Raw genomic sequence first — 22,123 nt, 5'->3', positions numbered from 1 at the left:
ATCAGAAAGATCCTAACCCTCACTACCCTGCAAGTGCCTTGGACACAGTAAGCCCTTGACCAGGATTTACTGAATGAATAAATGAAAAGAAGCTCCCACATGGCCACCACTTTGGTCAAAGGCTCCTAAGAATCACCTGGGAGCTTATGAAAAGCATGGGCTCAGTTTCACCCTGGAGGATGTTAGCTCAGTAGGTCTTAGAGGAGGGATGACAGGATGGATGTATTCAAGTAAGCTGAATATAAGCTCCATGAGTATGAACTGGGCTTCTCCGAATATGTGTGGTAGAATGCACACTGAGAGTCTGACGCACTCTAACCTAGGATGAGCTGCTCCTGATAGATCTGCTCAATGGGCCACTCAGAAGGCTTTGGGCCTCCTCTGGGGCAGCCCCGAGGGCAGCTCAGGTCCCTGCTTGGATGCCAGTGGCCCTGCCAACACCACTGCTCAGCAAGAGACAGGAATCTAGCCACTTTTGTCACCAGGATTCAAGAAATCCGAGCGACGGGCTAAGCCATTTTAGTCCTTGTGTTATACAAGTGGCTCTCAAGCCAGAGCCCTGACACCAGCTCACCCAGAGATGCAAACTGTTTGTGGAGGGCCAGGCGGGACTGCACTCTGGTCTTCAGCAGTTTCATGGTGGTCTCCATGTGGCTGGCGCTCATCGAGTGGTCAGCAATCACCACGTGCTGCAGATGACAGCGAGTGACACACCTGGTGCTCCCTGCCCCGCCTCCAGGCACTGACTCTCTCCTAGGACTGCTTGTCTGTGGCAGCGGGGCCACCAACACCCTAAAAGTGGGCACCTTATGGGAACAGCAGGGTTTACCTGCTGTGATAGGCCAGACGCTGAGTTCCAGCAGAACAATACACAAGCTGCTGGGTTCACAAGAAGCTGTGGCCACCTCCTGAGAAAAGACTTTTGCTAAGGTGTCAGACCCCCTGAGATTCTGTTCACACCTCATTTCTGGCATCTTTGATCTTTGTACACAAGACAGAGGGGCAGCAGAGCCTAGAGCTGTGCTGCACCCAGAGCAAAGACATACGTTACTTCGATCTAGAAGGCTAGTAGGCTCTGAGAGAAGCAAAAGGTCCTAAACATTTGTGGTTGTCCTGTTGGGAGAGGGATTATAGCCCTGAGGGAAAGCATTCTGCTAGTTTAAAACCCCCAAAGGCCAAGTTTTTCTGGAGTCTGTATGGGAGAAGACAAAGTAGAACTTTGGAGAAGACAAAGTAGAACTCCTTAGCCGAGGAGACTGGATCACTGTACATACCTGGGGCTGCTCTTTGGGGAAGTGGAGGCCACCCAGCTTCTGAACCCACAAATAGGGGTGACCCAGGTCAAGTACGTAGTCTCTCAAAGTTAGGATGCTGCAGAAAAGAACAGGATAAAATGGTTTTTAAGTCCTTCTTCAGTGGTCCCTAGACACAGCATCCCTCCCATGCCCTGCAAACAGCCTGGTCTCACAGGCTCAGTCAGACTCACAGTCAGGCTGCCAGCAAGCCTCCTAACTTCATCAGTTCCTTACTGTGAATTTCTTCTTTTCCAGGTTCACTTTTCTCTTTTTTCCCTGACAGCCTTCAACTCATAAGCAAATCTCAATAAAAAGGTAATGCACTCACTCCCTTCACCAACTGGTCTACTGATTTATAAAATACTTAAAAATTTTTTAATTTTCAGAGAATTAAAATGTCCAAATGATTTTTATTGTATCACGTTTTTAGCATGGTCACCAAGATTTGATCCTGCCATCCTTTCCCTCGTCCATGACCTCCGTTTGCCACGTAAGCAGGAAAGAGTGTGTTCCTGTCTCCCGACACGGCACTCCCTCCTGCCCCTCGGCCCTCCTGCCCTCTGAGAGGCCCCTGGCCTTGCAGGTCTCCAACGCTGAGCTTCAGCCACCAGAGAAACTCAGAAGCAGAGAGGCTGGGACAGGAGGAAGTTGCTGACTCACCCGACTTTATCAAACTGATACTGATTGGCTGGATTCGGAGTTTTCTTTCCATGATCCCCAGGATACAAACAGCTCAGGACTGAGTCAGGGGACAGCAAGTCACTGGAAAATAAGAAGACTTCAGTGAGACTGCCATGTAACACCTTGCCTCAAGGCAGATCTGGGCATGGCAATACCACCTCTCACTGATGATCAATGCCACCATTTACTGAACGCTTCCTGTGGCCCAGATCTTTTATGTGCTTGAGGTCATCCGAGCCTCACAACCCTATGAGGTAGGAAGCATTAGTATTTCCATTTTACAGAGAAGAAACTCGGGGCTTTGAAAGATACGGTTTGTACAAGATCACATGGCTACTAAGCACTGGAGCCAGGATGTGTGCCATCTGATCAAGGACAGAAGTACTCTTCACCACCAAGTTAAAAAAAAAACATTATCTTTTCAAGAGTTATACGGTGGCTAGGGCCTTACCTCAGGGGAGCAAAGCCCTGTGACACTGGATATAGAAATAATCATAGTTTTCTTAAGGGCAGAACAGATTCCTTTCTATCCCAGAAAAAAACAAGTGTACATACAGCTTTGGTGCTGTATCTACTTCACTTTTCACCAATTTCATGCTACTCACAAAAGGTCCCCTTTATATTCTCCCAAGAAAGACATGATCACGTGCACTGGAGACAAGGTGACCCAGCACTGTAAGTAAAGAGAGACAGCGATGCCACTGCCATCCACCTGGACCGGGTTAGCACACAGACTGTAATTAAATGTAACAGGCAGAGCAGAGATGGGCAGAGGGGAGAATAATGGAGTAATCTGATCACGCAAAGGACAACAAAGCCTGTTCTTTCCCGCAACCAGCAGGGGTTCTCTGTCGTTCCAGGGATAGCACCGGGAGCACCTTAGGCAGAACAGGCTGGTCCTGCTGCTCCCAGGGCTGGCGTGCCTTTGGGAACTTAACACTGGGGCAGCTTCTGACTCTTCTTTGTTCTCTGCCTCTCCTGGGGTCTCTCTGCCCTGAAGGGTCTCAGCCTCCTTCACCACCTCACATGGAGAACTAGCTAGAAAATGAATAGGTAAGTGTCAGTCTTGGCTAATAGTCAGTGACTATTACTAATAGGATGAATTAACCGAAATAAAACAGAACTGAAACTGCACATAAGGGTTTCTAATTGACAAAACATGATGGAAGAATAAAATCTTCTTGACAAGATTTATGTCTGTAATACATGGCCCAGGACAACTGAATTTGGTTAGAATGATGGACATAAAAAGGGAGGCTATATATATAATAATAAAAATACAACACCAAAACAAAAAACCACTCAGTTAATAAAGTTTCTGTTATAAAATTTTACTGGAAAAGGGATTAAAAAAAACCTTATAAAATAAAAATAGAAAAAGATTAAAAATAGTTGAATGGCTTAATGAAAATTGATTAATGAATTAAAATGCACTAATGGAGATCATTCTGGGAAATAATTTGAGGAAAATTCAGCAAGGCTGGTACAATTCTAATTAAAATGTTTGTATTAAAAACAAATTCCCTAATGAATTGACAGGTATTGGCAACAACTGTCAATGCTGCTAACATCACAAAAATAGAGCCGGCCTGTGCCTCCTGAGGGCAGCCCTCAACAGCTATGCCACAGTCCAGGACCTCTGCCCCAACCCCAAAGATCAAAATGGAATCTGACCGAGCCTCTAAATCTAACTACAACTTACATGAAATACAGCGGAAAGGAGTAACCCATTAAATGGCACTATAGGTATGCAATCATCGAAGTCCAGACTGGAGGAAACCTACAGAGCAAACAACTCACTTTCCTCGACAAATAAAGAGAAGGCAGGACATTCAGATCAGAAGATCCTTGAGAAAAGCTTCACCCAGTTGCAACACACAGACCTACAGAAATCCAGATTCAAAACCCAAACTGTAAAAACAAAACAAAACAACCAAAAACACTTATGAGAAAATCAGGAGAATTCTGAATTCTGACTGGATACTGGATGACACTGAGGTTTTAGTGTGATACTGTGATTATACTGAAACAAAAACAAAAGTATCTCTGTTTTCATAGATAAATTACTAAGACCATAGACCAGGCTGTTATCTCCAGGGGCTAAAGCAGCTCACACCTGAGCAAAGACCACTGGGCTGGGAGTCTGGAGCTCTAGGCCCAGGGCTTCCTCAGTGGTCATATGCCCCCTGGACCTCAGTTTCTCCATCTGTAAAATAGGAGTTGAGCTAGACAAGACCTGAAGGCCCTATGAAGACCTAATCCTGGTTTCAGGGTGGCGTCTCCTCCCTCCTTGGGGGCCAGGGTTCACCTGGCTGTAACACAGCATGGTATAGTGGTACTGCTTCCTCACCTCACAGAGCTACTTGAAGTGTAAAGTGAGCTGATGATAATCACAGCTGTCATTTACCAAGCGCTTCATCTATGCAAAGCACTTGACCTGACTTGTCACAAGCACCCTGGATGGGGGTATCACAATTAACAACCAGAGTGAGGAAGCAGACTCAGAGGCCAGGAAACTTGGCTATGCGTGTATGCACAGCTGTAAGAGGGAGACCCAGGCCTCACTGGAGCTCTGTGAGCAGAGCTCAGAGTTACACAGAGAGCTAATGAGCCCAGCCTGCAGCCCTGTTGTTAGCAGATAAGGCATCTGAAAGATGAGAAGGCAGAATGCTCATGACGAGGAGCTCCACCATGACCAGGGCCCTCCAGGGACTCAGGGCTGCCCAATGGACTGAGCTCTGAAGAAGCAAGCCCTAGGCTCCCTCTGCTGGGCTCAGGTGGGAACAGGGTCAATTTCATCCAGGGTGGCCCTGGGTCGTCAAACAACATTCTCAAGCACAGGCATCAAGCAAAAATCCAGCACCTTGAAACAGAAAGAGAAAAGGAAGCAAGAAGCCTAAATTTGTCACCCTGATAATGTCTGCCAAATCTTGTTTTTATATTCGCCTTCTTCCCGGTGGTTGTAAAAAGCTGGTGCTCTGCCCTACCTACTCAATTTGTAATATGCTGTAGTCACTTTTCTCATTGGCTGTGTAGTAAGAGCACTTTACCAATTAGTCAGTGGGTACTTTCTCAGTATCAGTGATGTACCAGGACTTCTAGGCCATGTGGACATGACAATAGAGTCAATGTAGCCACGCACCTCATCAGAGTGAGACCTGAGAGGAACCAAGAGCAGCTCAGCACCAAGGTCCTCATCACACGGGCTCCCACACCCCACCCCCGGGGTTGTCACACGTGGCTCCCACGCCCCACTCTCCATAGCACCTGCCCCGTACCCTGCACTGATGGGGGTGATCAGCTCTGCAGTGGTTGTCACTTTGGCTTTTACCGTCATGATGTTGAGGTTCATGAGGTAGTAGAAAGTCAGGTGAAGCACACTGTCATCTGGAGGAAGAGAACAGACCAGTTAAGAGTTAAACAGGAAAGCAGAGTCAATAGTATTATGGAAAGGAAAGTCAATGAGGTTTTTAAGATCTTTTACTACAAAAACAAAAACCCAATCACAATTTAATGTTGAGTAAAAAGGGAATGTTTACAAATTCTTTGTTACTCCTCCCTCCAAGAGGTGGAGCTTCATTTCTCTCCCCATTAAGTGTGGGCTGGACCTAGAGATTCTGCTTCTAACAAAAATACAGTGTGGCTGATAGACAGTGACTGCAGTGGGGTATGGGGGGACTCAATAATATGGGTGAATGTAGTAACCACATTGTTTTTCTTTTTCTTTTGGTATCATTAATATACAATTACATGAGCAACATTGTAGCTACTAGATTCCCCATTATCAAGTCCCTACCACTTACCCCATTACAGTCACTATCCATCAGTATAAGATGCTATAGAGTCACTACTTATCTTCTCTGTGATATACTGCATTCCCCATGCCCCACCTACATTATGTGTACTAATTGTAATGCCCCTTACTCTCCTTCTCTCTCATTTCCCACCCATCTCCCCAGTCCCTTTCCCTTTGGCAACTGTTAGTCCATTCTTGTGTTCTATGAGACACCACATTGTTTTTTCATGTGAAACCTTCATAAGAGTGTATATCAATACTACCTTAATAAAAAAATTAAAAATAAAAAAAAAGAGTGTGGATAGGGAGTGATCAAGTGATCACCAAGTGGATCCAGGTTAACTGACATCACCAACACAAAGATACAAAATGACACCATGTGACCCTGATATTCAAAAATGAGTATCATGTTGGTGGTATTCCGCCCCCAAATCCATAACCTCAGTCCATTCAGGAGAGAACACCAGACAAGCCCAAATGAGAGTGTTTTTCTACATAATAAACAAACTTTGTCTTCAAGAATGTCAAGGTCATCAAAGACAAGTAAAAACTGAGGGACTGTGGATGCCTGGAGGACACTAAGGGGCATGATGACTAAGTGCAATGTGAGATTCTGAACTGGATCCTGGAACAGAAGAAGGACAGTAGTGGAAAAAACAAGGAAATGTGAATAAATTCTGTAGCCTACTTTACAATATTGTACCAACAACATTAACACTGGTGCCGAGGACGGTAGTGTAGTGTAGATGTCGCCATTAAGGGAAGCTGGGTGAAAAGCACACGTGAACTCTCTGCCTTACCAGGGCAACTCTCCCAAGTCTAAAATGGTCTTAAAATTAAACGCTTCTTTTAAATAGGCAAAGAGAGGACCAGGGTGTGGAGTATGTTTCCATTTGTGTAAAAAATAAAAGGGGGAGGGGGTGAATATACAATTGCATAAAAGCCTCCAAATGCATAGACTATTTCTAGAAAATTCATAAGAAGCCTGTCACAATGGTTGTCCCTGGAGGTAAGACCAAGGACCAGAGTCTGGAAGTCTAGGGTGAGAGGGAAACTTACATTTGACTGTTAACTTTTATTCTGCTGGAATGCTTTATTATGTGCTCAGAATATATGCTCTCTGTGGAATACAAAGTTTTACTTACATTTATTAAATTAAGGAGGTTGGTCTTATTACTTAAAACAGGCATACTTTGCAACTTGTTCTGTGTATGTGACTTGTCAAATTCAGAAATACCTATTTCTAGTTTTATTAAGCATCTCTTATGTGTCTAGTTTTGTTACTATGACTTAGGGAAAAAAAATCAAACTCCATGCAAAATAATGAGGGAAAACAGAGAAACATGACACCAGAATCTCTTCTTGGGCACAGGTCTCTGGCTTGCTAAATTCTGTGTACCTGCAAGTGGCCAAACTCTTAGGTGCTATGGGATTCCTCCAGAGAAAGGGGAGCCAGACCTTTGCACTTCACGTCCAGCATGACGGACAGCGGATGCCTCTTCAGCATCTCCTTGCGCTTGTCATCCAACTGAACTCCCAGTGTGGGTCGCCGACGTTTCTAGACAAAGGAAAGAATATACAGGAGATGAACACTGGTCACATGGATCTCCCCGTTCCTTGTTCCTACAGCCAGGGCCTCAGCATTGCTGCCTGGGACCTGCTGTTTTGACTATCTGGCTGTCAGACTCCCAGCGGCCTTTCTTTCAAACCTTCTCCTTCTGTTTCTAGGGAGGATGGCACCTGCCAGCTAGCAGGCCCCAGTGCAGGTGCTTCACATGCCCACAAGAGGAACCAGCTCTCACCGTGGTCTGCTCCTCCTCAGCATCCGAGTCGCTCTCGTCATCTGCAGCCACAAAGAGAGGGCACCTGGAGGTGAGGGGGCTCCCAGGGTTCTCTACAGCATCTCAAACCACAGAGTGTAAAGGGGCCCAGACTGTCATTTGTAAATGGATTCTTTAGAATAAATAATAAATTTATTTAATGTTTCTTATTCAGTATAGAAAACATGGTGATGCAAGAAAAAAGAAGAGAGGAATGACCTATAACCCCACTACCCATTTTTGAAAGAGCTTTTTAACATCATCCTATGGACCACAAACCTCTCCAATGACTGTGGTGCTGGTAACAATAACCATATCACAAATAACAACAGCTGCTCATACAATGAGGAGTTGCTATGTGGTGAGAATGATGCTAAGAGATGTGCATGCATGACTTCATTTAATCCACTTAATAATTCTACATGAGGTATTACTATCCTGCTCTAACTGGTGAGGGAACTTGAGGCTCAGAAATGCTCCAGAGCTCCCCAAAGTTCAGTGAGCCAGTAAGTGGCAGGGCTGAAATTCAAAGACACTGCTTTTCCCTGTCTACCCCTGAGCACTAAGACATTAAAGCCAAGTTCCCTTCTACACAGAACTAACACAACTTCAAAAGGAATAGCACTGCCCTTGGATAGTGACATGGTGTCTCTGGAACCAGCTATGGAAGGATTAGGGGAGGATACCGACCAGAATCTTACCTTGGGAGTCCTCGGGAGGCTTAAATAGAGCCTTGGCTTCGTCCACACTGCCTTCAATCGCCACAGACAACATCTTATCTGGGAGCAAGAAAAAGCTTCATGTGACAGCACTGAGGGAAGGAGCTAAGCTACACAGCAGGCCAGTGGACATTGCACCTGGGGCTGCACCTCTCCCACCTGTGTCACAGCCCCTTACCATCTGGGTCGGGAGGGCAAAAGCCCTCTCTCCAGATGAAGAGAAAGCAGGTAGGAAACTTAAGTCTTTCTTTCATCATTTATTGAGAACAAAGAACCCAAAATGCAGATTCTTGGGCAAGCATCCCCTGAAGCTGTGGTGAATGCTTCTCTTCTCAGGCTTACATCAAGGCACAGAAACCCTGACCCAGGGCCTAAAGCCACACGGTAGTCTTCTGCCAACTCTCTTAAAGGTTCTCATCCAGATGCTCTGTCCACCATCCACATCCCAGACACAACGGCTCTCTCCTAAGTGCTTATTCTCTATTCTGCACCCCACCAAGCACCTGACTGGCACTGCCCCATTTAACTGGGAGGCAGGACAGTGGGTAGAGACTGGGATCCTGCCCCACCAATTCCCAAAACACGTGGCCTGGAAAATCATGTCACTGATCTGAGCTCCAGTTTCCACATCTATGAAATAGAGACTTGGCAAGTTTTAGCTGCCCAGCTGGGTGGCAATGACTGAATGAGCTGATGCCTATAATTTTAATTATAAAATTAGCCTTAAAATTTTTTTAATCTTCACAACTCCACATGAGCAATACTATTATTATGGCCATTTACAGATGAGAAAATTAAGGCTCAGAGAAGTTAGATACAATAGCCAGAAAGTAGATAATCTAGGACAAGAGTAGGTCTATTCAACTCGAGCTTGGTGTCTCAAGCATGAAGCTAACTGGCCTGTTCCATGCACCAGGTCTGATACCTCTGAGTAATGCCTGGGCCCACCTTTGTGGAATTCTGTGGGTCTAATGCCAGGAGGTCAGACAGGCCACCACGCCTCCTGCTCCATTCAAAAAGGTAAACAGATTACAGATAGTTGCAGGAGCCTGAAACAGTATGCCTGAGTGCACTATGAAGGAATAGCAAACTTCCCCCAGGCCACTACTGTCACTGACAGCCCTGTAGGAACTATCACACCACACTCCAAACAAGACGGCTGCCCCTCAACCACTGACAAATTCTTTGAGTAGTTTAATTGTGAAATTCTACAGTAAAATGGGAATGGAAACAGGTTGGGTTTTAAAACACAAAAGAAAAGAAAATTACTCACCCTGTCTAGGGGGCTGGGAGGATTTCATATGAGCTGATGGTGGAAAAAGGAGGGCGACAAGGGGGAGGGAGAGGACCAGAAGGACCAGGGAGACACAAGAAGAGACGGTAATGTGTCGGTGCCCACGGCTGGGAGGAGAAGCATGCACTGGTGCAAAATGTGTCTGATGGGGTGGGAAGTAAGGGGGGCAGGGAAGAAAAGTTTAGGAGCTGGGTAAAAGCTGCAGTAGACAAGAGGTAGGGGCTCCAGAAACTTCTCAAAACCCTAGAGGCGTAAAGGGCTGCCCTTAAGCTTAATGAGGATACATCCCCTCACCTGCTTATTCACTGTAATGACATGCAGCCTGTTTGGGGCATGGTGAAAGCCTGGGAGAGCTGGCTGGGACCTGTGTTCACCAAGCCCTCTCTCTGAAGCGGAGCAAGAGGTGCCAATCCACTTGCCAAGCGTGCCTTAATGGGGTGAGTAGCTGGGAGCCCAGACAGGCTGCCTGGGCACTGCACCCAACTGCCAACCAGCCAGGCTCATCAAAGCCATCCATTCTGAAATGCCCATCAGGTTAGTCCAGCCAGCCTTCTGACAGCTGGTCAAAATAGCCATGCTGGGCGGTGCACAGGGAAGGCAGCATCTGTCACCTGAGAGCTTCTGAGCAGGGCCAGGGAGCTTTGCTCAGCAGGCAGCGCGTCCAAACGACTCAGTCGGCCATGGCTGCTGCTCCCACAGCCCCTCTTCCTTATCCAGTCCCAGTACTCACCACAGGCCTGCCCATATGCAGTGGCCTGGACAAAGAGGACATAGAGGGGAGGTGGCAGGTGTCTGGCTGTCTCATACTGCTTGTGAGCCTGGTCGAACGGCATGAACAGATACTCTTGCACTGGGAGGGAAGCCTGCACACAACAAAAGAAAGACTCTTGTATTTCCTGTTCAAGAAATATGAACATGTGGCTACTTAGTTACTATATATGGTTTTTTTATTTATGAAAGTGATATATGATAACCTAACAGAATTAATAGGTGGATAAAAGGTCAATATAAAAAATGAATTATATTTATTTATGCAAGCAATAAACAGCAAGAAAATGAACTTGAGAAAAGATACCATTTCCAACAGTATCAAGAAAACCAAATAACCTAAGAATAAATAAATGAAAGGTGTGTAAGATTCTACAGACCTGAGAATGAAAGATCTAAATGAGTGGAGGTATACGCTGTATTAATAGCCTGAGGACTCAGTATTATCCAGATGTCAATTTTCTTCAAGGTAATCTACAGATTCAGTGCAATCCCAGTCTAAATCCCAGCAAGTTAAAATACACTAGTTGATTATAAAATTTACAGGTAAATGCAAAGGGCCAAGAATAATCAAGGCAACCCTGAAAAATTAAGTGGGAGGACTTACATCACCGAGCACTGAGATTTCTGATAAAGCTATGGTGAGTAAGACACTGCGATACCAGTGCGTGGATAAACAAATAGATGATGCAAACCTACACACACACAGGCATTGGATTTATAACAAAGTGGCTGGAGAACCAGTGGGAAAAGAATGGTCTTCCATAAAGGAGCCGGCTGAATACCTGCATGGAAAAAAGAAAATGAATATGACCTTTACCTCACTATACACAAAATTTACTTCCAGGAAGACTACAGATCTAAATGTGCAAGGTAAGTAATACAGCTTCTGTAAGAAAACAAAAGAGTACCTCATAAGCTTGGGACAGAGAAAGATTTCTGAAACAGGACATCAAAGCACTAACCATAATGGAAAATATTGATAATTAGACCATATTAAAATTAAGAACATCTGCTCATTAAAAGATACCATTACAAGAGTGAAAAGGGAAGTCACAGAATGGGAAAGACATCTGCAAAAGACTCATCTCCAGAAAATATAAAGAACACTAAGCAACCCAACAGAAAAATGGGCAGAAGACTTGGCTAGGCCCTTCACAGAGGTAATCCAAAAGACAATACACATACAAAAAGTGCTGCGTTCAACACCACTGGTCCCCACAGAAAGGGAAATTGAAACCGTAAGCAGTGCCCTCCACATTAAGATGACTGACAATATCAAGTGTTGATGAGGATATGCAACAATCAGAATTTTCATACAGTGCTAGGGAGGACTTCTGTAAATCAGTACAATTGCTTTAAAAACATTTTGGTGTCTACTAAAGCTAAATATATGCATAGCTTACTCTATGACCCAGGTATTTCATTCCTGGGTAATATATTCAACAGAAATATGTATGCATGTGCACACTTTTAAGAATGTTCATAGCAGCACTATTCATAATAGACCCAAACTGGAAACATTCACCATCAAATATTAAGCTCAATGAAAACAAAAACTCCTGATACTTGCAACAGCACAGATGAATCTCACAAACATACTGTTAAGCCAAAGAAGCCAGACACAAGAGTATATATTCTATGATTCCATTTGTGTAAATTAAAAAACAGACCAAACTAACCTATGAGGTTAGAAGTCAAGATAATGGTTAGTAGTGGGTGGGAAGAGATAGTGACTGGGATGAGGGAATAAAGTAGCTTCTGGAAAATAGGTAACGTTCTTTTTCTTGATTTGGGTGCTGGTTACACTGATGTGTTCACTTAGTGAATATTCACTGAGCTCAACACTTACGAGTTGTATGCTTTTTTATATGTAAAATTACCTTTATAAAAGTAAGATATGGACATTGTTTTAAAAGGTTGCATTGAAGTTTATAAAGCAAAAACTCCCAGTTCCCACCCCCAAAGCTGTTAGCAGACTTTCCTAAGCACATGCTGGACTTACACAGGTATATATACATACAGATACTTTGTAAACGAAGATATACAAACGAGGTCACACTTTATGTTCTACAACTTGCACTGTTTTGTTTTAATGATATGACAGATTTTTCTGTCCAGTCATTCTATCAGTGATATGATGTTCCGTATTTCCATTACAGCTGTAAGACTGTGCCATATAAGAATTTACTTAACCTGTACCCTGTTTATGGACATTTAAAGAATTTCCAGTTAACAGGAAAAATTAAGCAGAACCCAAACTTTGTTTCTTTTCTGTCCTATTATGAAGTGCTACTGAGTATTTCTGTTAACAATTCTAATTCTATGCCAAAGCTGAAGGGTTGCCAAATCCTTAAAAAGTGAATTTATAATTTCTCTAGTGTTCTTTTCCAAGTTCCTCCATATTAACCATTTACCCTGCTTCAAATCTGGCTTCACAAAGCAAACAAAAATCAGGTCACCTATACAAAAGACATTACATTTTGCGGGTAAAGTGGGGACTTTTTCTCCTAAGGTACTTAATAGCTTTCACATAGGAGTAAATGTCTTTTCAGAGTGAGCAGACCTGCTGCGCATCTGCCCCTGAGGTGCAGTCAGGGGGATCTATCTAATATCCACAGCAGGACGCTCACCACTGAAGGGCTGGTGAGATCAGGCAGGGGGTAAATTAAACGTAGGTTCACAAGTGTTTCACCTGGAGGTGGCTCTGGGTGAAAAGAAAACATCTCAGGTAAATGTGTGTATATGTTTCTGAGCCCACCTGGCCAGCATCTCTTCCACCCGAACACAACCTTATCGAAGCCACTGGGTGGGACTGAAGACAGGCCGTCCTTGCACTGTGTTCTAATCTCAATTAGGGTAACACACCTAGCAAAACCCGGAGGGAGACGGCTGGAAACCTCACATCAGCAAGGTCTCCCTGTACAGTGAAGGCAAAGCAAAAGGCCGACGAGGAGGTGTGTCGGAGGAGACCCTCACCTGCATGATGCTGTTGAGACGAGGCTGGAGGCTGCTCAGATACTCCTTCTTCACCTCAATCTCCTTGAGGATCTTCTCCTTGCTGGACAGGCATTCTTGGTACTTCTCTGCCAGCCTGTTGGAGGACAGAGAACTGGCACTCAATGCTCCCCAGGGCTATCCTGACACACCTTTTCATTGTCAGAATTCACCTAATGACAGCAGTCATGAATAGCTCATGTTTACCTAGCACTTACTATGTGCCAGGCACTTTGGAGAACTCTTTTAAGTATTATTGCATTTATCCTTATAAAAACCTTGGAAAATAGGGATCTTTTTTATCCCTAAAGAAAGAAATGAAGGCTCAGGGAGGTAGTAACTTGCCCAAGGCCAGCCAGCTATGGGCAAGCACAGAGCTGGACTTTGAATTCATGCCTGTCTGGCTCCAGGGGCTCTGCCCGTAACCATTAGAGAATGCCCCTGTGTTATCTCCCGCTTCACTGCTTGCCTCTAGAGGCTAGACCCCAAACTTTCACAAACATGTGGACCTAGCAGCCAATGGACCCAAAAGAGGCCCTCAGACTGGCCTGAGTAGAGCAAGTTGGGGATGGATTCCAGATCAGTGCCATAGGAAAGCAACACTCAGGGCTTAGCCTGTGCCCAGGGCAAGTGGTGTGCTGGATAGGGGAGTAACAGGCCAGCCCCGCTGATGAACAACAGACACTAATTTCCCAATAACCAGACTCAGTGCTTACTAAATTCATAACTGAACCGAAAGCACAGAATGCATTCTGTAACAGAAAAAAGGAATTAGAAACGGCTGCTTCTCCAGCAAAAAACAGCAAATATGCCAACCAAAAGCCCGAGAATTCTTGTACAAATATGAAAGGTCATAATGGAATGGATGCAGCCATGAAAAGTCCAGTATGAAAAAAATACACTATATTCTTAGAAACACTTAGATTAAGCTACAAACTAAAAACATTCTATCTGCAGTTAACAAAAGCTCTTTAATAGAACAGGACAGTTTTATATGTAAAAGTATTCCTTGAAGCATTATTTATAATAGCAAAAAATGGAACCAACTTAGAGGTCCAGTCCAGTAGGGTGATGATTATGTGAACTATTTGTTTATAAAGGCAAATGTTGTACAACCTTCTAAAATGTTTGCAAAGCTTTAAAATACCACAGGGATATTCTTATGGGCAAGGAGAAAAGGTAAAAAACATAATTAGATTTTATGGTACAAAAAGTGTTTTTTAGGTCTTAGGTATTAACATTTTTTAAAGGAAAAGTTACTCTGATTTTCTGTTAACAGCCTTTAACAACTCTAACCCCACCCATAATGAGGCTGGCCAAGGTAGAACTGTCAGATGTGAATTAATCACAGAATGGGATTTGGTCTCAGAAACTGCTATGTTGGTTTCAAGTGCTTTGTTGTCTGATTGTAGGTTATGACAAAGCAGTTTCCCATGGTTAACGGTCCATATCCACACAGGTCAAAGGAGGAAACATTACCTTTTCCGCTGCTCCAGCTCCCAGTCCAGACGTGCAAGAGTTTGCTGGTGAGGGTCCCCCATGGTGATTTCAGCCTTGCTGATATCTGGAGGAGCCTCCCTATAAAATTCCTCTAAACTGACCAGATCAATTTCTTCATGCTTTGACCTATAGGCAAAAATTAGATGTCAAGCTGTCATTCTCAGGAACCCAAATTGTGGCTTAGGCAGGCCCACAGTTTTGCTGGTGTATGCCCAGCTAGCCATGGTCTACAACTCCTCAGGAAGCTGGAATCCAGTCTGCTCAGCAAATGCTCATTAGCAGATGTTTCAGTTTGAAGACAAGTAGTTGGTGACATGCCATAGGCTCCTTATCCATGCTTTCTAACCTTTTTATCCATGAATTAGCCAAAGACCTGGAAGGGATACTTATCAAGTTTACAGATGTCTCTAAGCCAAATCAAAGAACTAGGAGCCTAAAGAGACAAATAAGAAAGCCAACAGCCTAAGCCTTGACTGTCAGGTTGACACCAAGAAATATAATTTAACAGAAATAAACATAAGGGTCTGCACTTAAGTTCAAAACACTAACTGCATAAGCATGGGATGGGGAAGATCCAGCATGGCATAGCCAGATGTGAAGATCTAGAGGCATTAATTGCTGCATGTATAGTGACACATGTATCACAGAAAGGAAATCCAATACTCTTCCTATATCAACACAGCAGTTACAGGTTGTGGATAGATGATGCTAATAATAACAGATGCTACTATGTATTAAGCACCCACTCTATGCCATCCTCACCTCACTTAATTCTTACAGTAACTATGATATAGGGATTTTTTATCTCCATTTTTCAAATGAGATGAAGGCTTCCATAGTTAAGCAGCTTGCCCTAGCTCACACAGCTAATGAATGGGATTGAACAGAGGTGGGATCTGAACCCAGGCTGTCTGACTCCCGGGCCCACTGTGGCCACCTGCCTCTCCAATAAGCCCGAATTCCACTGTTTGTGAATCTGTCAGCTTTCACCTGAGCGATGGTTACAGGTGGATGCACCACATTCTTTTATTTTGTTGTTGTATCTTTTCATTTTTAAACAGTTTAAGACTCATCAGAAGTTTCAAAAATAATGAGAGTTTATTTCCTCCATGCACCCTTCCCCTGGGTTCCCCCAATGATACAATCTTATCTAAGCATAGTACCTTGTCAAAATCAGGAAACTGACAATGGAACAATACTATTAATTCAGGTACAGTCCTAATGTAAATTTCACCTTTATTAGCATTTAAGTATTATGTGATGAATTTGTGGAGCATATAAAGATGCCTCCCAAATATCAGCATAATTATTAAAAATACATCAAATCCTATGTCTAATGTGCCCCCCTCATCCTAAGTTTATTATAAATAAAATCCGCTTCCTTTCAGTTTGCACAAATAGGTCTGACTAAGCAAAAAACTGTTCCCTTCTCTTCCTGTCTATTCCTTCCTTCCTATCTCTCAGCTTGGATTGCCAAGAGGAATTACTTCTAAGAAGGATACTGACAAAAAGCTGAAGACAGCTAAGCAGCAACAAGTTCAGTTTCTAACAAATAAAAGTGATGCAAAAACAGTTGCTGAAACCTTAGGGAGGAAAACTGAGCCAAAAGGTTAAGGCATGTGACTGAAGTGCATTGCTAGTGCACTGCTCCTACACAAGATGCCCACGAATCAAACTGGTAATGTACAGGCCCCTGCTGGGGAGAGACAACTGCTTCTGACCAGGTACAGAGTTCAAAACTCAAGAGAGTCAGATAGGCTTTCAAGTTCTTTGTGCAGCCTGAAAATACTGTTTCCAACTCTTCCACTCAAAGTGATCTATTCACCCTTCTCCCAGATCCTGCAGTCTCTAAGCTCATTTGACTTATTTTTAAATAGACTAGCTCACACTGAGCCATATAGGAAAAAGCAGTTACCAACAGACCATCTTGCCAAAACCCTGTCCTCCAAAACTCACTTAAACTCCAGACATTTGGTGATCTCCTTCTGTAAGTGCATCACCTCGTACAACAGATTCTGGAGCTGGAGGTGATAGGCGTCTACTTTCAGCTTGGCCTGAAAGGAGGACAAGGTCAGAGGTGAGTGAGGCAGGTTGGGGTGGGGCAGAGCAGAGTGGCAGCACGCTCAGAGGAGGTAACAGGGATCAAGACAGGGATGAGAGGAGAGGAGGGCTACACCTCTCAGCTCTCACCTCGTGGGTCTGGTCTCTCCCTTTCTTCAGCCTGATGTGGGCTAACCGGTTAAGCTTCTTTAGAGTCATGAAATGCACACAGCTCTGGATCTTGCGTTCTTCAATCTCAACTGCCTGCAGGCAAAGAAAACTGGTGAGCACCTTGACAACAGATGCTGGCTCAGCTTCCTTCAACCCCTTACTGTCGGCCATTCCTCATCCAGGGTCAAAAACAGACACTAGGAGCTCAGAACTATGAGAGGCATCACAGGGAAATGGAAGAAAGACCGTGTAAGGGAAATGCTTGAGCAAAATGCCTAGCACTTAATAAATTATTAGTTGGATGAATTATCAAATTACAATTGTGGGAAAAATTATGCTGAACTTTTATTACTGTAATTGATGATTGGGTGGTGATGAGATATTCCAAAAAATCAATAGGCATGTCTCTGGAGCCCTCAGGCTCCATCCACCTGATCATAGCTAGAACAGAAGACAAGATTACAAAGGGCTCTCGTAGATGCGGAACAGGTCCATTTGTGCAGACCCACGAGGTTCATTTCTACCCAGTCCTACTCCTTACCACATCCTTGCCTCCCCTGCTCTTCACATCCTGGATCTCGGCCATGAGCCTCTGCAACTCCTGGCATGTGTACTTGTACAGCTCATAGTCTTTGCCAGGGTCCCGCCGGTCCACTTCAGCTTCCTCGCTGTAGTATTTACCTTCCTGTGGAGCAAAGATATAGGCTTTAGGTAGGGAGTAAAAGTTCCCTGTCAGAACCAGGGACAACTGGCTGACATCAGTAACGACGACACCCCAAATCAGGTCTCTAAAGGATCTAGTCCTCAAATCAAATGTTTTTCTTCTTTTCAAAACGGAAAAAAATTCCTCTTTTCCTCTATAAAGTAATGCGTGCTTAGGTCAAATATTCAGAACATAGGAAGGTGCTATCAGAATGATAAATTGCCTGTACTATTACTTCCCAGCCTGAAACAACTCCACTGTTAATACCATGGATACATACAACTGTTATTTTTAAACAAAATGGGATTATATTGTCCATGCTATTTAGTACAATTTCTCACCCCAATAAATATAGATCTTTATGAAAATGACTGCATGATAAGTCATTATATAAATAAACCATAATTCCTTTAACCAAATTCCTACTGTGGGTGTTCAGATGGTCAACTCAAGCTTCAGCAGAGACTAAAATATAATTTGTCTTCCAGTTTTGGGATACTCAGGTTTTGTATAGCCAAGAGAAGTCCAGGCACCTCGTCAAGCAGAGGCCTCTAGGGAGGTTACCCTATGACCCTCAGCTGCTGCAAACCCACAGCCAGGTGCTTGGCCACAAGCTGGAATTTCTCAGCAGCAAGACGGCCCTGGCTGATCTCTTTAAGGAGGAGTCAGCTACAGTGAACAATACAGTATTCCATAGTTAAAAGTTGCTAAAAGAGTAGATCTTAAAAGTTATCACACACAAAAAATGTGTAACTATGATAGTGATGTTAACTAGATTTATGGTGGTCATCATTTTGCACTGTACACAAATACTGAATCTTATGTTGTGCACCTAAAATACAATGGTGTATGTCAATTACACCTTAATTAAAAAAGAGTCGGCGCTCCCCAAAAGATAAGGCTCTTCATTAATCTTAATCTCCTATAATCTGAAATGCATCATTTCTATTTAGATTTAAGATGGTTTATTTCTCTATTCTAGCTGAAAAATAAACAAAAAACCAACCAATCAAAACAACTTAGTCATAAATAGGTTTGACAGATTCAAGGACAGAGAAAACAAAAAGGAGAATGACCTGCTGACCATGTAAGCTTTCAGGCCACAGAAGAGGTTCTGCTGGCCCGTGTTCTGGAACTGTCTGGTACAGGAATGCCATATCTCCAAAGTTGCAGTGGCATGCTACAGATGGACTGGACACGCACACCATACCAGAACACATTCTCTGTCCAGGCTTCCTGGTTCTTGGGATACTGCAGCTAAAACTGATGTGGATCCCACTAATTCTCTAGGGAAAGATACCAGACTAAGAATATAGACATCTTCAGTGAGATCAGTTAAAGGTCAAAAGGCCAGAAGCAACTTTACCTGGAATGTTTGAGTGTTCTGCAAGGGTATCTCTCTCAGCATAACCCATGACTTCACTGTAAAGAGCCCTAGCAGACAGATAATAACCCAGCCCACCTTGAGGGCAGGGCAGGTGGTACAAGTCCACACCCCTAAGCCTTTTTTTTTGTTCTCAAAAAATTCTCAATTGCCTATAAAACCCCTAGACAACGCACCATCACGGGCTCTCTTGTCCCCTCCTGGCGTGAGCCAGGAGCTCTATTCTCTCACTTTATTTCTGAATAAAAGCCTGTACCTTGCTCTCCTAAAAAAAAAAAAAACTGATGTGGATCCTCAGATTTTGTATAGCCAAGAGAATTCCAGGCACCTTGTCAAGCAGAGGCCTCTGGGGAGGTTACCCTACGACTCTCAGCTGCCGCAAACCCACAGCCAGGTGCTTGGCCACAAGCTGGAATTTCTCAGCAGCAAGACAACCCTGGCTGATCTCACCTGCTCAGTGTCAGAACGATTACGCTTCCCTTCAGCTGGAGCTCCATCACTCCGTATCACTTTGGGCTTTCGTTTTTTGCTCGATTCTGAAGACATGGTTGGTTGGTGAGGTCAGAGGAAACAGCAGAGACCTATTATGAGGAGAAAGCTTTTGAGATTTCCCTTAGTTGGAATTAGAGATTTTCCTGGAGTCAGAATACTCAAGTCTCAAGAGCAGTTCTGGTCACTTTCCCCCTTGATAATTCATGAAAAATCACTCAACCCTCCAAAAATCCAAAATTTCAGTTTAATCCTCTGTAAAAAGGGGACTCATCCTCACCCTGTCCAGATGAACTCATCTTCTCCACCTCCACCTCCTTTAAAGGTACCACCACCACCCCCACAAACCAAACTCCTTATCCTGGCATACAAAGCACATTCCCGATACTGACTGATCCCTATGTGCTGAACCTTGATTTAAGCACTTTATGGGTATGTTCTCATTGATTCTTATAACAAACTTTTCGGATAAGAGTGAGGATCATTTTACAGATGAAAACACTGAGGCTCAGATAGGCGAATGACTTGCCCCCAGTCACATAATTAGAATGCTAAAGCTTGGATCCGTTTAATGCCACTCAATGCTCCTGACAACTACATTATTGTACCTCCTAGTTTTGCCACCATCTCATCTGGCAATGCCATCAACCTCTGGTTGACCTTAAAATTTAAAAGAATGGAAGCTTTATTTCATGGGGCCCTAAGGTCACAAAGCATCCTCCCTCTGCTGCCTCTCCTGGTTGTCATCACAGACCCGAGGTGGGAAGCACTATCCCCCCTTACCCCAACGAACTTGTCACCAACACTTACTGAGGGGAGCCAACGGCTCACCTTCTTAGTAGAATTAGAGAAGCCCTCAGTTGGAGTCTCCACTCTACTATTTTATGGCTATGGGTCCTGGGACAAGTCACTTCACTTTTTCCCTCGGTCTGTTTCCTCACAGATCAAATGAGAGTAACAACCCCTCCCTCAGTGCCTATTGTGGACATTAACGCAGGAAGCACTCCAGTGGGGAAGGAGATGCAGATGTTCCGGAATGGGGCTTTACACGGGTGACCTGAAGTAATGTCAAACCCCGACAGAGAAAGTTAATCCCTCTCCCATTCTTTTTTAGAAACTTTTGACTGCTTTAAGGAGAACCTCTCATTTTCCTAGTTTGTCTTTAACATCTATGAACGCCAACGTTCCTTTGCTAATGAAAGGACTGTCTCAGAGCCTTGACAATAAAATTTACCCAGAATTAACAATGCTGTTTTCATATTAAGTATATTCATTTTCATCATTACCTTCTGCATGACAAGTGAAAATAGTTTTCACTTATGGTAGTAAAAGGGTCTCGCCTGGAAAGAACCTTTAGTAAACAGACGTACATGGTAAAGTGATTTGGCAAAACCCACAAAGGCGGGACCCCGAAGGCTTAAGTATGGGAAATTCTAATTCTAGCAATGCAGTAAAGAGTGCCTGGGGCACGGAAGTGCACAATAATGTGAACTGTTATCACCGCAAATCGTCATCTAGAGGCTACAACGTGGGCTCTGACAATGCGGCACCCATTTTCCACAGGAGGAAACTGAGAGCGCGGTGCAACCGGGCGGAGAACCCAGCGAGCGAGCAAGTGGAACGCCGGTCGGACTCCAGCCTGGCTACACCCTCCAGGCGGTCCGCACCTCAGCCCTGGCGCGCTGCCCCCGTCCCGGTCCCCGTCTCACCGCGCAGCACTCCGAACAGGCCCCGGCGAGAGATACACTTCCGGCGGCGAGGAGACTGAAGCCCGCCCACCTTAGAGAACCGGAAGGAAGCGGGGCCGACCGGAAGGGAGGTGCAAAGACCGGAAGCGAAGTCCCTGGCCGCTGCCGGCGCGCAGCGGGGAGTGGCTGGGCTGCGTGGGAGGAAGTTCTATGCCCTGGACTGCCAGAGAGCGTTCCGGCCTCCAACACCTTCACGCTGCCGTCTACAACCAGGAAACTTTGACTGCAAATGCCTTACTCACTTTCCCCAGTGCCTAAAGCAATGCCAAGCAACTAGTGGGCGCTTTGCCAAGTATTTGAATGAGTTTGTCGTATGCCCAAGGACGGCGGTAGTGCCAAGATTTGAACCCCTATGGATTTGCCTCCATAACCTGGATTCTTATAGTCACTCTGACATCCCACATTGAGGGCAGCAAATCAGGGATGACTTCAACCCTATCTTAAATTTGTCTATAGGCATATCAATAGTTTCCCCATTTCAGGCCAAATTTGCCTAGAACAGTCACAACTCTAATGCAGCTTCACGTGTTTTCTACCCTTGGTACGAATTGTACAGCCACTGTTCAAGACACTTGGTGTAAATACTACTTATCTAGAGGTAGAAACACTACAGTGTCCCGAATCCCTGGTTATAAGGCAGTTCCTACTGCCATGGAAGGGAGGGTCCTCCCTGAGAGTAACTCAAGAATAACAATACTTTTGGGGGGTTAGATCAGCC

The 22,123-nt window shown here is 44.4% G+C and overlaps 1 protein-coding gene across 5 annotated transcripts in view; it reads right to left on the bottom strand.

Moving 5' to 3' along the window:
• THOC5 (THO complex subunit 5) overlaps nt 1–21,481 on the bottom strand; it is a 28,403-nt gene extending 6,922 nt beyond the window's left edge. For 3 of the 5 annotated variants that reach the window (XM_036908845.2, XM_057492286.1, XM_036908848.2), the window contains exons 1-16: nt 21,367–21,481; nt 19,619–19,749; nt 17,623–17,766; nt 17,061–17,174; nt 16,827–16,924; nt 14,850–14,996; nt 13,353–13,467; nt 10,336–10,468; nt 9,585–9,617; nt 8,294–8,371; nt 7,575–7,615; nt 7,231–7,330; nt 5,255–5,363; nt 1,956–2,057; nt 1,275–1,371; nt 575–689 (exon numbers count right to left, since the gene is read on the bottom strand). In XM_036908845.2, coding sequence (XP_036764740.1) covers nt 575–689; nt 1,275–1,371; nt 1,956–2,057; nt 5,255–5,363; nt 7,231–7,330; nt 7,575–7,615; nt 8,294–8,371; nt 9,585–9,617; nt 10,336–10,468; nt 13,353–13,467; nt 14,850–14,996; nt 16,827–16,924; nt 17,061–17,174; nt 17,623–17,766; nt 19,619–19,714 — 1,522 coding nt within the window. In that variant the 5' untranslated portion in view covers nt 19,715–19,749; nt 21,367–21,481. Of the gene's footprint in view, nt 1–574; nt 690–1,274; nt 1,372–1,955; nt 2,058–5,254; nt 5,364–7,230; nt 7,331–7,574; nt 7,616–8,293; nt 8,372–9,584; nt 9,618–10,335; nt 10,469–13,352; nt 13,468–14,849; nt 14,997–16,826; nt 16,925–17,060; nt 17,175–17,622; nt 17,767–19,618; nt 19,750–21,324 lie in introns of all 5 variants that reach the window. The other 2 variants (XM_036908846.2, XM_036908847.2) reach the window with 2 other exon arrangements.
• Nucleotides 21,482–22,123: the final 642 nt, after the last annotated feature.

This window comes from Manis pentadactyla, chromosome 14 (assembly GCF_030020395.1).
Source record: "Manis pentadactyla isolate mManPen7 chromosome 14, mManPen7.hap1, whole genome shotgun sequence".
NCBI lineage: Eukaryota > Metazoa > Chordata > Mammalia > Pholidota > Manidae > Manis > Manis pentadactyla.
This window is presented reverse-complemented; position numbering and strand designations above follow the sequence as displayed.